At 42.4% G+C, this 15,332-nt stretch overlaps 1 protein-coding gene across 1 annotated transcript in view; it reads left to right on the top strand.

The window, feature by feature from the left end:
- Positions 1–15,332, top strand: part of SAMHD1 (SAM and HD domain containing deoxynucleoside triphosphate triphosphohydrolase 1) — a 615,063-nt gene that overhangs the window by 476,735 nt on the left and 122,996 nt on the right. The window contains exon 10 of the mRNA XM_053715954.1: positions 13,737–13,810. Coding sequence (XP_053571929.1) covers positions 13,737–13,810 — 74 coding nt within the window. The remainder of the gene's footprint in view (positions 1–13,736; positions 13,811–15,332) is intronic.

Below are 15,332 nucleotides of genomic sequence, written 5' to 3' on the forward strand. Positions count from 1 at the left end.
AATGCTCTCAAGGCTTGGCCTCAGCTAGCAAAGGCCAAGTTCATACGGTTTCAATCAGACAACATGACGACTGTTGCGTACATCAACCATCAGGGGGGAACAAGGAGTTCCCTGGCGATGGAAGAAGTGACCAAAATCATTCAATGGGCGGAGACTCACTCCTGCCACTTGTCTGCAATCCACATCCCAGGAGTGGAAAATTGGGAAGCGGATTTTCTGAGTCATCAGACATTTCATCCGGGGGAGTGGGAACTCCATCCGGAAATCTTTGCCCAAATCACTCAATTGTGGGGCATTCCAGACATGGATCTGATGGCCTCTCGTCAGAACTTCAAGGTTCCTTACTACGGGTCCAGATCCAGGGATCCCAAGGCGACTCTAGTAGATGCACTAGTAGCACCTTGGACCTTCAAACTAGCTTATGTATTCCCGCCGTTTCCTCTCATCCCCAGGCTGGTAGCCAGGATCAATCAGGAGAGAGCATCGGTGATCTTGATAGCTCCTGCGTGGCCACGCAGGACTTGGTATGCAGACCTGGTGAATATGTCATCGGCTCCACCATGGAAGCTACCTTTGAGACGAGACCTTCTTGTTCAGGGTCCGTTCGAACATCCGAACCTGGTCTCACTCCAACTGACTGCTTGGAGATTGAACGCTTGATCTTATCAAAGCGAGGGTTCTCAGATTCTGTCATTGATACTCTTGTTCAGGCCAGAAAGCCTGTAACTAGAAAAAAATATATCTGTTGGTGTGAATCTAAAGGATTCCCTTGGGACAAGGTAAAAATTCCTAAGATTCTATCCTTCAAGAAGGTTTGGAGAAAGGATTATCTGCTAGTTCCTTGAAGGGACAGATTTCTGCCTTGTCTGTGTTACTTCACAAAAAGCTGGCAGCTGTGCCAGATGTTCAAGCCTTTGTTCAGGCTCTGGTTAGAATCAAGCCTGTTTACAAACCTTTGACTCCTCCTTGGAGTCTCAATTTAGTTCTTTCAGTTCTTCAGGGGGTTCCGTTTGAACCCTTACATTCCGTTGATATTAAGTTATTATCTTGGAAAGTTTTGTTTTTGGTTGCAATTTCTTCTGCTAGAAGAGTTTCAGAATTATCTGCTCTGCAGTGTTCTCCTCCTTATCTGGTGTTCCATGCAGATAAGGTGGTTTTACGTACTAAACCTGGTTTTCTTCCGAAAGTTGTTTCTAACAAAAACATTAACCAGGAGATAGTCGTGCCGCCTTTGTGCCCGAATCCAGTTTCAAAGAAGGAACGTCTGTTGCACAATTTGGATGTTGTTCGTGCTCTAAAATTCTATTTAGATGCTACAAAGGATTTTAGACAAACATCTTCCTTGTTTGTTGTTTATTCTGGTAAAAGGAGAGGTCAAAAAGCAACTTCTACCTCTCTCTCTCTTTTTGGATTAAAAGCATCATCAGATTGGCTTATGAGACTGCCGGACGGCAGCCTCCTTACAGAATCACAGCTCATTCCACTAGGGCTGTGGCTTCCACATGGGCCTTCAAGAACGAGGCTTCTGTTGATCAGATATGTAAGGCAGCGACTTGGTCTTCACTGCACACTTTTACTAAATTTTACAAGTTTGATACTTTTGCTTCTTCTGAGGCTATTTTTGGGAGAAAGGTTTTGCAAGCCGTGGTGCCTTCCATCTAGGTGACCTGATTTGCTCCCTCCCTTCATCCGTGTCCTAAAGCTTTGGTATTGGTTCCCACAAGTAAGGATGACGCCGTGGACCGGACACACCTATGTTGGAGAAAACAGAATTTATGTTTACCTGATAAATTACTTTCTCCAACGGTGTGTCCGGTCCACGGCCCGCCCTGGTTTTTTAATCAGGTCTGATAATTTATTTTCTTTAACTACAGTCACCACGGTATCATATGGTTTCTCCTATGCAAATATTCCTCCTTTACGTCGGTCGAATGACTGGGGAAGGCGGAGCCTAGGAGGGATCATGTGACCAGCTTTGCTGGGCTCTTTGCCATTTCCTGTTGGGGAAGAGAATATCCCACAAGTAAGGATGACGCCGTGGACCGGACACACCGTTGGAGAAAGTAATTTATCAGGTAAACATAAATTCTGTTTTTCTCCCTCCCAGGGGCAGGTTTCACCTCTCAAGGTTATTTGCAGATCAGGTAAAAAGAGAGGCATTCTTGAACTGCATTCAGGATCTTTTTTCTCTGGGAGTGATTGTTCCAGTTCCAGTAAACGAAGGGTCTAGGATTCTATTCAAATCTGTTTCTAAGAAAGAGGGAACTTTTCATCCCATTTTAGACCTAAAGTGTCAACAGGTTTCTCAGGGTGTCGTCCTTCAAAATGGAGACCATTCGGTCCATTCTTCCTTTGGTTCAGGAAGATCAGTTCATGAAGACCATAGACCTAAAGGACGCTTATCTTCATGTTCTTATTAACAGGGATCATCACAAATTTCTGAGATTCGCTTTTCTAGCAAACCTTTTCAGTTTATGGCACTTCCGTTTGGCCTTGCCACAGCTCCCAGAATTTTCTCAAATTCTGGGTGCTCTCTTAGTGATCAAGTCTCGGGGAATTGCAGTGGTACCTTACTTAGACGACATTCTGGTTCAGGCAGCATCTTTTCAACTAGCAAACTCTCATACAGAGATCTTGTTATCTTTTCTACGTTCCCACGGATGGAATAGTGAATCTGGGAAAGAGTTCCCTTGTTCCAGCTACAAGGATGGTGTTTTTAGGGACTATAATAGATTCCCTATCTATGAAGATTTGTCGGACAAGAGGTCAGGAAATCCAAAATTCTCTCTGCTTGCCTCTATCTTCTGTTTTCTGTTCGGCCATCTGTATCCCAATGTATGGAAGTAATTGGTTTGATGGTCGCTTCCATGGACATCATTTCCTTTGCTTGATTCTATTTGAGAGCTCTGCAATTGTGCATGCTCAAGCAATGGAACGGAAACCATTTGGATCTGTCCTAGAGGATAGATCTAGATGTATTAACAAGAGACTCTCTTCCGTGGTGGTTTTCTCAGGAACATCCGTCTAAGGGCACATGCTTCCGGAGATCTTCTTAAGCGATCGTGACCACAGATGCCAGCCTGTTAGGCTGGGGAGCAGTCTGTGACTTGTTAAAGGCGCAGGCATTATGGACTCGGGAGGAGTCTGCTCTCCCCATAAACATCTTAGAGTTGAGAGCGATTTACAATTCTCTGATAACTTGGCCTCAGTTGGCTTTAGGCCAGTTTATCAGATTTCAGTCGGGCAATATCACCTCTGTGGCTTACATCAACCACCAGGGAGGAACTCGGAGTTCCTTAGCCATGAAGAAGGTGGCTCGGATTATTCAGTGGGTGGAAGTTCACGATTGTTGTCTATCCGCAATCCACATTCCAGGAGTGGACAATTGGAAAGCGGATTTTCTGAGCAGACAGACTTTCATGTAATTAGCAAGAGTCCATGAGCTAGTGACGTATGGGATATACATTCCTACCAGGAGGGGCAAAGTTTCTCAAACCTCAAAATGCCTATAAATACACCCCTCACCACACCCACAATTCAGTTTTACAAACTTTGCCTTCCGTGGAGGTGGTGAAGTAAGTTTGTGCTAGATTCTACGTTGATATGCGCTTCGCAGCAGGCTGGAGCCCGGTTTTCCTCTGTGTGCAGTGAATGTCAGAGGGATGTGAAGAGAGTATTGCCTATTTGAATTCAATGGTCTCCTTCTACGGGATCTATTTCATAGGTTCTCTGTTATCGGTCGTAGAGATTCATCTCTTACCTCCCTTTTCAGATCGACGATATACTCTTATTTATATACCATTACCTCTGCTGATTCTCGTTTCAGTACTGGTTTGGCTATCTACTATATGTAGATGAGTGTCCTGGGGTAAGTAAGTCTTATTTTTTGTGACACTCTAAGCTATGGTTGGGCACTTTATTTATAAAGTTCTAAATATATGTCTTTAAACTTATATTTGCCATGATTCAGGATGATCAATATTCCTTATTTCAGACAGTCAGTTTCATTATTTGGGATAATGCATATGAATAATCATTTTTTTCTTACCTTAAAAATTGTTTCAATTGACTTTTTTCCCTGTGGGCTGTTAGGCTCGCGGGGGCTGAAAATGCTTCAATTTATTGCGTCATTCTTGGCGCAGACTTTTTTGGCGCAAAAAATTCTGTTTGTCATTTCCGGCGTCAAACTTGACGCCGGAAGTTGTTCGTGTTTGCGTCATTTTTTTTACGTTTTGCGCCAAAAATGTTGGCGTCATCAGATGTGGCGTCATTCTTGGCGCCAGAAATTTTAAGGCGCCAATAATGTGGGTGTCTTTTGGCGCTAAAAAATGTGGGCGTCATTCTTTTTTCATTGCTTCTGGTTGCTAGAGGCTTGTTCATTGGCATTTTTTTCCCATTCCTGAAACTGTCATTTAAGGAATTTGATAAATTTTGCTTTATATGTTGTTTTTTCTTTTACATATTGCAAGATGTCTCACATTGACCCTGGATCAGAATCTACTTCTGGAAAGACGCTGCCTGATGCTGGTGCTACCAAAGTTAAGTGCATTTGTTGTAAACTTGTGGTAACTGTTCCTCCGGCTGTAGTTTGTGATGAATGTCATGATAAGCTTGCTAATGCAGATAGTATTTCCATTAGTAATATACCATTACCTGTTGCTGTTCCTTCAACATCTAATACTCAGGATGTTCCTGTTAATATAAAATAATTTGTTTCTAAATCTATTAGGAAGGCTATGTCTGTTATTCCTCCTTCCAGTAAACGTAAAAGGTCTTTTAAAACTTCTCATTTTTCAGATGAATTTTTAAATGACCATCATCATTCTGATCTGTCTGTTTCTGATGAGGATATTTCTGGTTCAGAGGATTCTGTCTCAGATATTGACACTGATAAATCTTCATATTTATTTAAAATAGAATTTATTCGCTCTTTACTTAAAGAAGTTTTAATCGCATTAGAGATGGAGGATTCTAGTCCTCTTGATACTAAATCTACTAAGCGTTTAAATTCGTTTTTTAAACCTCCTATAGTTATTCCAGAAGTTTTTCCTGTCCCTGATGCTATTTCTGAAGTAATTTCTAGGGAATGGAATAATCTGGGTACTTCATTTACTCCTTCTCAAAGGTTTAAGAAATTGTACCCTGTGCCATCTGATAGATTAGAGTTTTGGGACAAAATCCCTAATGTTGATGGGGCTATCTCTACTCTTGCTAAACGTACTACTATTCCTACAGCAGATAGTACTTCCTTTAAGGATCCTTTAGATAGGAAGATTGAATCATTTCTAAGGAAAGCTTATTTATGTTCAGGTAATCTTCTTAGGCCTGCTATTTCTTTGGCTGATGTTGCTGCCGCTTCCACTTTTTGGTTGGAGGCTTTAGCACAACAAGTATGAGACCATAATGCTCATAGCATTGTTAAACTTCTTCAACATGCTAATAACTTTATTTGTGATGCCATCTTTGATATCATTAGAGTTGATGTCAGGTATATGTCTTTAGCTATTTTAGCTAGAAGAGCTTTATGGCTTAAAACTTGGAATGCAGATATGTCTTCTAAGTCAACTTTGCTTTCTCTTTCTTTCCAAGGTAATAAATTATTTGGTTCCCAGTTGGATTCTATTATTTCAACTGTTACCGGGGGGAAAGGAACTTTTTTGCCTCAGGACAAAAAATCTAAAGGTAAATATAGGGCTGCTAATCGTTTTCGTTCCTTTCGTCAGAATAAGGAACAGAAGCCTGAACCTTCCCCTAAAGGAACGGTTTCTGTTTGGAAACCTTCTTCAATCTGGAATAAATCTAAGCCTTTTAGAAAGTCAAAACCAGCTCCCAAGTCCACATGAAGGTGCGGCCCTCATTCCAGCACATCTGGTAGGGGGCAGGTTACGATTTTTCAAAGACATTTGGATCAATTCGATTCACAGTCTTTGGATTCAGAGCATTGTTTCACAAGGGTACAGAATAGGTTTCAAGGTAAGGCCGCCTGCGAAGAGATTTTTTCTCTCTTGCATTCCAATAAATCCAGTGAAGGCTCAGGCATTTCTGAAATGTGTTTCAGATCTCGAGTTGGCTGGAGTAATTGTGCCAGTTCCAGTTCTGGAACAGGGTCTGGGGTTTTACTCAAATCTATTCATTGTACCAAAGAAGGAGAATTCCTTCAGACCAGTTCTGGATTTAAAGATATTGAATCGTTATGTAAGGATACCAACATTCAAAATGGTAACTATTCTGCCTTTTGTTCAGCAAGGGCATTATATGTCCAGAATAGATTTACAGGATGCATATCTTCATATTCCGATTCATCCAGATCACTTTCAGTTTCTGAGATTCTCTTTTCTAGACAAGCATTACCAGTTTGTGGCCCTTCCGTTTGGCCTAGCAACAGCTCCAAGGATCTTTTCAAAGGTTCTCGGTGCCCTTCTCTCTGTAATCAGAACAGGGTATTGCAGTATTTCCTTATTTGGACGATATCTTGGTACTTGCTCAGTCTTCACATTCTACAGAATCTCATACGAATCAACTTGTGTCGTTTCTTCAAAGACATGGTTGGAGGATCAATTTACCAAAGAGTTCATTGATTCCTCAGACAAAGGTAACCTTTTTGGGTTTTCAAATAGATTCAGTGTCCATGACCTTGTCTCTCACAGGAAAGAGACGTCTGAAATTGGTTTCAGCCTGTCAAAACCTTCAGTCTCAATCATTCCCTTCGGTAGCTTTTTGCATGGAAATTCTAGGTCTCATGACTGCTGCATCAGACGCAATCCCCTTTGCTCGTTTTCACATGCGACCTCTTCAGCTTTGTATGCTGAACCAATGGTGCAGGGATTATACAAAGATATCACAATATCCTTAAATCCCAATGTACGACACTCTCTGACGTGGAGGATAGATCACCATCGTTTAGTTCAAGGGGCCTCTCTTGTTCGTCCAACCTGGACTGTAATCTCAACAGATGCGAGTCTTTCAGGTTGGGGAGCTGTATGGGGATCTCTGACAGCGCAGGGGGTTTGGGAATCTCAGGTGGCGAGATTACCAATCAACATTTTGGAACTCCGTTCGATTTTCAGAGCTCTTCAGTTCTGGCCTCTTCTGAAGAGAGAATTGTTTATTTGTTTTCAGACAGACAATGTCACAACCGTGGCATATGTCAATCATCAGGGTGGGACTCACAGTCCTCAGGCTATGAAAGAAGTATCTCGGATACTTGTATGGGCGGAATCCAGCTCCTGTCTAATCTCTGCGGTTCACATCCCAGGTGTAGACAATTGGGAAGCGGATTATCTCAGTCGCCAGACTTTACATCCGGGCGAATGGTCCCTTAACCCAGAGGTATTTATTCAGATTGTTCAAATCTGGGGACTTCCAGAAATAGATCTGATGGCCTCTCATCTAAACAAGAAACTTCCCAGGTATCTGTCCAGATCCAGGGATCCTCAGGCGGAGGCAGTGGACGCGTTGTCGCTTCCTTGGAATTATCATCCTGCCTATATCTTTCCGCCTCTAGTTCTTTTTCCAAAAGTGATTTCCAAAATTCTAATGGAATGTTGGTTTGCACTGCTGGTGGCTCCAGCATGGCCTCACAGGTTTTGGTATGCGGATCTCATTCAGATGGCCAGTTGCCAACCTTTGACTCTTCCGTTAAGACCAGACCTATCTCAAGGCCCTTTTTTCCATCAGGATCTCAAATCATTAAATTTGAAGGTATGGAAATTGAACGCTTGATTCTTAGTCATAGAGGTTTCTCTGACTCAGTAATTAATACTATGTTACAGGCTCGTAAATCTGTGTCTAGGAGGATTTATTATCGAGTCTGGAAGACTTAAATTTCTTGGTGTTCTTCTCATAAATTCTCTTGGCATTCTTTTAGAATTCCTAGAATTTTACAGTTTCTTCAGGATGGTTTGGATAAAGGTTTGTCTGCAAGTTCCTTGAAAGGACAAATCTCTGCTCTTTCTGTTCTTTTTCACAGAAAGATTGCTAATCTTCCTGATATTCATTGTTTTGTACAGGCTTTGGTTCGTATCAAACCTGTCATTAAATCTATCTCTCCTCCTTGGAGTCTTAATTTGGTTCTGAGGGCTTTACAAGCCCCTCCGTTTGAACCTATGCATTCTCTGGACATTATATTACTTTCTTGGAAAGTTCTGTTCCTTTTGGCCATCTCTTCTGCTAGAAGAGTTTCTGAGTTATCTGCTCTTTCTTGTGAATCTCTTTTTCTGATTTTTCATCAGGATAAGGCGGTGTTGCGGACTTCATTTCAATTTTTACCTAAGGTTGTGAATTCTAACAACATTAGTAGAGAAATTGTTGTTCCTTCATTGTGTCCTAATCCTACGAATTCAAAGGAGAGATCTTTACATTCTTTGGATGTAGTAAGAGCTTTGAAATATTATGTTGAAGCTACTAAAGATTTTAGAAAGACTTGTAGTCTATTTGTTATTTTTTCTGGGTCCAGAAAAGGTCAGAAGGCCTCCGCCATTTCTTTGGCGTCGTGGTCAAAGTCTTTGATTCATCATGCTTATGTGGAGTCGGGTAAATCCCCGCCTCAAAGAATTACGGCTCATTCTACTAGGTCAGTTTCTACTTCCTGGGCGTTTAGGAATGAAGCTTCTGTTGATCAGATTTGCAAAGCAGCAACTTGGTCTTCTTTGCATACTTTTACTAAATTCTACCATTTTGATGTGTTTCTTCTTCTGAAGCAGTTTTTGGTAGAAAAGTACTTCAGGCAACTGTTTCAGTTTGATTCTTCTGCTTATAATGTCAGTTTTTTTTCATTATTAAGATTAAAACTTTTGTTTTGGGTTGTGGATTATTATTTTTCAGCGGAATTGGCTGTCTTTATTTTATCCCTCCCTCTCTAGTGACTCTTGCGTGGAAGTTCCACATCTTGGGTAGTCATTATCCCATACGTCACTAGCTCATGGACTCTTGCTAATTACATGAAAGAAAACATAATTTATGTAAGAACTTAACCTGATAAATTCATTTCTTTCATATTGGCAAGAGTCCATGAGGCCCACCCTTTTTTGTGGTGGTTATGATTTTTTTGTATAAAGCACAATTATTCCAATTCCTTATTTTGATGCTTTTGCTCCTTTCTTATCACCCCACTTCTTGGCTATTCGTTAAACTGAATTGTGGGTGTGGTGACGGGTGTATTTATAGGCATTTTGAGGTTTGGGAAACTTTGCCCCTCCTGGTAGGAATGTATATCCCATAAGTCACTAGCTCATGGACTCTTGCTAATATGAAAGAAATGAATTTATCAGGTAAGTTCTTACATAAATTATGTTTTTTTATCCCGGGGAGTGGGCTCTGAGGTGTTCTTCAGGTTAATTTGCATACAAAGAGAGAAGCGCTCTACCAGGAACGAACAACAGCTCAGTGGCTTGTTCTATGGCGATTTACCACCCGGAAGCAGCCTCTTTTAGACCAGTGTGCTTTTCACAGAAGAAAACTTTCCTGAAGTATATCAGTCTGATCCCGCCAAGTAAGGTCAGTCCAGCCCCGAAATACCAGGCAATTCTCCTCTGAACAAGGAACATGACAACCCCAGACGATCGTTTCGGCCTTCTATGGGCCTCGTCAGTGAGGTGCAGCCACATTCCTCTAAGCACACTGGGCAAGGAGTCCACGTCTGGTTTCCCCCATCACCCATAGGGAGACTTCCCCAGGGTCATAATAATTTGCATACAAAGAGAGAAGCGCTCTACCAGGAACGAACAACAGCTCAGTGGCTTGTTCTATGGCGATTTACCACCCGGAAGCAGCCTCTTTTAGACCAGTGTGCTTTTCACAGAAGAAAACTTTCCTGAAGTATATCAGTCTGATCCCGCCAAGTAAGGTCAGTCCAGCCCCGAAATACCAGGCAATTCTCCTCTGAACAAGGAACATGACAACCCCAGACGATCGTTTCGGCCTTCTATGGGCCTCGTCAGTGAGGTGCAGCCACATTCCTCTAAGCACACTGGGCAAGGAGTCCACGTCTGGTTTCCCCCATCACCCATAGGGAGACTTCCCCAGGGTCATAATAATTTGCATACAAAGAGAGAAGCGCTCTACCAGGAACGAACAACAGCTCAGTGGCTTGTTCTATGGCGATTTACCACCCGGAAGCAGCCTCTTTTAGACCAGTGTGCTTTTCACAGAAGAAAACTTTCCTGAAGTATATCAGTCTGATCCCGCCAAGTAAGGTCAGTCCAGCCCCGAAATACCAGGCAATTCTCCTCTGAACAAGGAACATGACAACCCCAGACGATCGTTTCGGCCTTCTATGGGCCTCGTCAGTGAGGTGCAGCCACATTCCTCTAAGCACACTGGGCAAGGAGTCCACGTCTGGTTTCCCCCATCACCCATAGGGAGACTTCCCCAGGGTCATAATAATTTGCATACAAAGAGAGAAGCGCTCTACCAGGAACGAACAACAGCTCAGTGGCTTGTTCTATGGCAATTTACCACCCGGAAGCAGCCTCTTTTAGACCAGTGTACTTTTCACAGAAGAAAACTTTCCTGAAGTATATCAGTCTGATCCCGCCAAGTAAGGTCAGTCCAGCCCCGAAATACCAGGCAATTCTCCTCTGAACAAGGAACATGACAACCCCAGATGATCGTTTCGGCCTTCTATGGGCCTCGTCAGTGAGGTGCAGCCACATTCCTCTAAGCACACTGGGCAAGGAGTCCACGTCTGGTTTCCCCCATCACCCATAGGGAGACTTCCCCAGGGTCATAATAATTTGCATACAAAGAGAGAAGCGCTCTACCAGGAACGAACAACAGCTCAGTGGCTTGTTCTATGGCGATTTACCACCCGGAAGCAGCCTCTTTTAGACCAGTGTGCTTTTCACAGAAGAAAACTTTCCTGAAGTATATCAGTCTGATCCCGCCAAGTAAGGTCAGTCCAGCCCCGAAATACCAGGCAATTCTCCTCTGAACAAGGAACATGACAACCCCAGACGATCGTTTCGGCCTTCTATGGGCCTCGTCAGTGAGGTGCAGCCACATTCCTCTAAGCACACTGGGCAAGGAGTCCACGTCTGGTTTCCCCCATCACCCATAGGGAGACTTCCCCAGGGTCATAATAATTTGCATACAAAGAGAGAAGCGCTCTTCAGGTTAACCCTCAAGGGGGGGTGCTGGAGTTGGATCTGATGGCGTCTCGGCAGAATGCCAAGCTTCCAAGGTACGGTTCAAGGTCAAGAGATCCGCAGGCAGTTCTGATGGATGCTCTGGCTGTGCCTTGGATGTTCGGTCTAGTTTATCTGTTTCCTCAGTTTGCTCTTCTTCCACTAGTCAGGATCTGGTATGAAGACCTAGTAAACATGTAATCTCTGCCTTCTTGGAGGCTGCCTCTCAGGAAGGACCGTCTAACTCGGGGTCCTTTTCTTCCATCCAAATCTCATTTCTCTGAAACTGACTGCTTGGAGATTGAACGCTTAGTTTAGTCTTAACGTGTTTTTTTCTGAATCAGTCATGATTCAAGCTTGTAAGCCTGTTAGAAAATTTACCAAAAGATATGGCATAAATACCTTTTATTGGTGTGATTCGAAGGGCTACTCTTGGAGTAGGGTTAGGATTCCTAGAATTTTGTCTTTTCTCTAGGATGGTCTGGAGAAGGGGTTGTCAGTCAGTACTATGAATGGTTAGATTTCTGCTTTATCTATTCTGTTACATAAGCATTTGGCAGTCGTGCCAGATGTTCAATCTTTTTGTTAGGCCTTGGTCAGAATCAAGCCTGTGTTTGTCAGTTACTCCTCCTTGGAGTCTTAACCTTGTTCTTAAGGTTTTGCAGCAGGCTCTGTTTGAGCCAATGCATTCCATAGATATTAAATTATCTTGGAAGGTTTTGTTTCTTGTTGCTATTTTCTTCTGCGAGGAGAGTTTCGGAACTCTCGGCTTTGCAGTATGATTCTCCTTACCTTATCTTTTATGCAGACTACGTACTAGGTTGGATTTTCTTCCCAAAGTGATTTCGGTTAGGAATATTAATCAGAAAATTGTTGTTCCTTCTCTCTGTCCCAATCCTCCTCCTCATAAGGAGCATCTGTTGCACAGCTTGGATGTAGTGCGTGCTTTAAAATTCTATTTACAGGCGACTAAGGATTTTTGACAGTCTTTTGCCCTTTTTGTTTGTTCCTTAGGAAAGCGTAAGGGTCCGAAGGTTACTGCCACCTCTCTTTCCTTTTGGTTGAGAAGTATGATTCATTTTGCTTATGCGACTGCTGGACAGTAGCCTCCTGAGAGAATTACAGCTCATTCCACTAGGGCTGTCTCGTCTTCTTGGGCTTTCAAAAATGAAGCTTCGATGGAACAGATTTGCAAAGCTGCAACTTGGTTCTCTCTGCACACTTTTTCTAAATTTTCTAAATTTGATACGTTTGCCTCAGCTGAGGCTTCTTTTGGGAGGAAGGTTCTTCAAGCTGTGGTGCCTTCTGTTTAGGTCCACCTGTCTTTTTCCCTCCCTAGTCATCCGTGTCTTCTAGCTTGGGTATTGATTCCCACTAGTAATTGAGCATGAATAAGGTTTCATTTACCAGACTAAGAATATTACAGAAAGTGCTGTGGAATTCTATATTATTGTGACTAGGGGATTTGTGCAGAATCCCTTTCTTCACTTGCACTATGATACTCCTAGTAAGTTGCTGTTTCATCTCTATGTGTATGACTAGTAATTGATGACGTTGTGGACTCACCATATCTTAGGAAAGAAAACATAATTTATGCTTACCTGATAAATTTATTTACGGATATGGTGAGTTCACAACCCCATCCTTATATTTAAGACAGTTATTTTTTTACTAAACCACAGGCACCTCTACACCTTTGTATTATTCCTTTTTTCCATTTCCCTTCGGTTGAATGATTGGGGATTATGGGAAGGGGAGTGGTATTTAACAGCTTTGCGGTGGTGCTCTTTGCCGCCTCCTGCTGGACAGGAGAGATATTCCCACTAGTAATTGATGACGTTGTGGACTCACCATATCCGGAAATAAATACATTTATCAGGTAAGCATACATTATTTTTATTTTTTAAAATAAAAGCTGTAATACATTTGAAACTCCTTGTTTTTAGATGCAACAAAGGAAAAACATGTTACCTTCATTGGTATCTTAACATTATGTTTAGGACAATAAGCTATTTAGTTTCCTTCTATCCTTTGCATTTTAATATTGTTATACATATCAATGCAACTGTCAAGATTTTTACATGTAGAATAGTTTTTTTTTGTTTTTTAGTGTGTTTTATTGTCTGTACCGTGTGATGGTTATTGATATAGCTGTATGGTTGGGATTATATTGGTTTCACCAGAGTAATAATTTACAATAACTATACACTTAAAATGATGTAACTTTGATGTTTCCTTCCATAAGGCGGGGAGAGTCCACAACTTCATTATTTACTGTTGGGAAATACAACACCTGGCCACCAGGAGGAGGGAAAGACACCCCAGCTAAATGCTTAAATATCCCTCCCACTTCCCCTATCCCCCTGTCTTTCTTTGACTTTCGTCACTATAGGAGGTGGCAGAAGATTTGGATAGTTCTGTAATGGACATGTTCCCTTCAAGAAAGGACTGGAGTTTTAAGTAATCATGTCAACCTCTCAGTGAGAGTATTGGTGAAAGTTAGAGTCTGGAAATGCAGGGAAAGATTTTCTGCAAACCCATCCAGACTGTCGCCTAACAGCTCCTGAGCAATCAGTGTTGACAAGTTTCACTGCTTGCTTTTACATACTCAAGTCCATGTCAGAACGTCGCTGCAAGACTGCCACACTTGAGAGGCTGTGCCTGTTCCACAGCATGGCTCCTGGAGGGTAAGACAGTAAGACAGTTTTATATATACACTTTTGCTATACAGGGTCACAGTGTAGCTCCTTTATGCCTCAATAGGATCAATGGTTTATATCTTATTCAGGGAGATTATTTGAACAGCTAGGGGTTATTTATAACTGCTTTAATGTGAGAGTTTTTAGGCTCATAGACTGTGTGCTTTTGGCTTGGAACAAACTGGTTTCACACTCGTTTTTGAGCGTTGCGCAGCTCATAATAGCTTAGCGCCTTTTTCAAAGCACGGGAAGTCCTGTCCAATGCACCACGTGACCGGGTGCGGTCTTTTCATTTTCCTACGATCCCGCTGGGGCCATCACTCCTAAGGAGAACATTTTCACTGTTAGTTGTCTGGGTCTAGGAGGTGGTGAGTGCCCCAGCCATTGGGATTATAATGGTGCAGTTTTTTTAATAAAAGCGTTTTGATTGTCCTCCTGTGGATATATCTTAGCTATGGAGGACTCTGATACTACATGACTCTGATACTACATTAGAAGGTTCTGCTCCTTCTGTTCTTATGAATTATTCCTGTTTTTATTGTGAGGATGCCGTGGTTTTCCCGCCTGCTCAATTTTGTTCCATTTGCCTCAGCACTGTTTTAAAGTCTAAGAAGGGAGACCAGCCTGCTAATACTCATAGCGGTATTCGTCCTTCTGAGCCGTCTACCTCTTTCTACACTACCCGCTCCATATGCAGTTTCCTGCAGCTCAACTAATCCTCCATCTGGAAGGGGCTTTTTTCCTGCGGACTTTATCGCACAGTTACAATTGGCGGTGTCTGCGGCCCTGAGTGCCTTACCTCTCTCTAGCAAACGTAAGAGAGAGGTTAAACATAGTTCTCCTGACCTAGAGTCATCTAAATATTTGTCAGATTTAGCTATGTCCCAGCTATCCCAGGATGAGTTAACCTCTGTAGCTTCAGAGGGTGAACTTTCTGAGTCGGAAACTTCAGTTTCTAAACCTCCTTCAGTGTTCTGTCTACGCTAGAGGTTCCAGAGGCTAAACTCACTGAGGAACCTAATATCCTGAAATTAGACCGGGTTTATGAAGACAGGAAAGTCCCTCTGACTTTTCCTTTTCCAGTTAAGATGGTGAACATTATTTGTAACGAATGGGAAAGAATAGGAACTTATTTTTCCCCCTCGTCTACTTTTAAAAAATGATTCCTGGTCCCTAACTCTCAATTAGATTTGTGGGGCTCCACCCCTAAGGTGGATGGCGCTATTTCTATGCTGGCTAAGCGTACTACTATCCCTCTGGAGGATAGTTCTTTTAGAGAGCCTATGGATAAGAAAATGGAAACTTTTCTGAGGAAGTTGTTTCAACATACAGGGTTTTTATTTCAACGGGCGGCAGCTGTTGATACGGTTGCTTGAGCAGCTACCTACTGGTGCGACTCTGTTGGAGCTCATTGAGGTTGAGATTCCTTTCAAGGATATTCAGGAGAGAATTAAAGCTCTGAGAATTGCTAACTCCTTCATCTGTGATGCAAATATGCAGATTATTCGCC

The sequence above is a fragment of the Bombina bombina genome, chromosome 1 (genome assembly GCF_027579735.1).
Source record: "Bombina bombina isolate aBomBom1 chromosome 1, aBomBom1.pri, whole genome shotgun sequence".
NCBI lineage: Eukaryota > Metazoa > Chordata > Amphibia > Anura > Bombinatoridae > Bombina > Bombina bombina.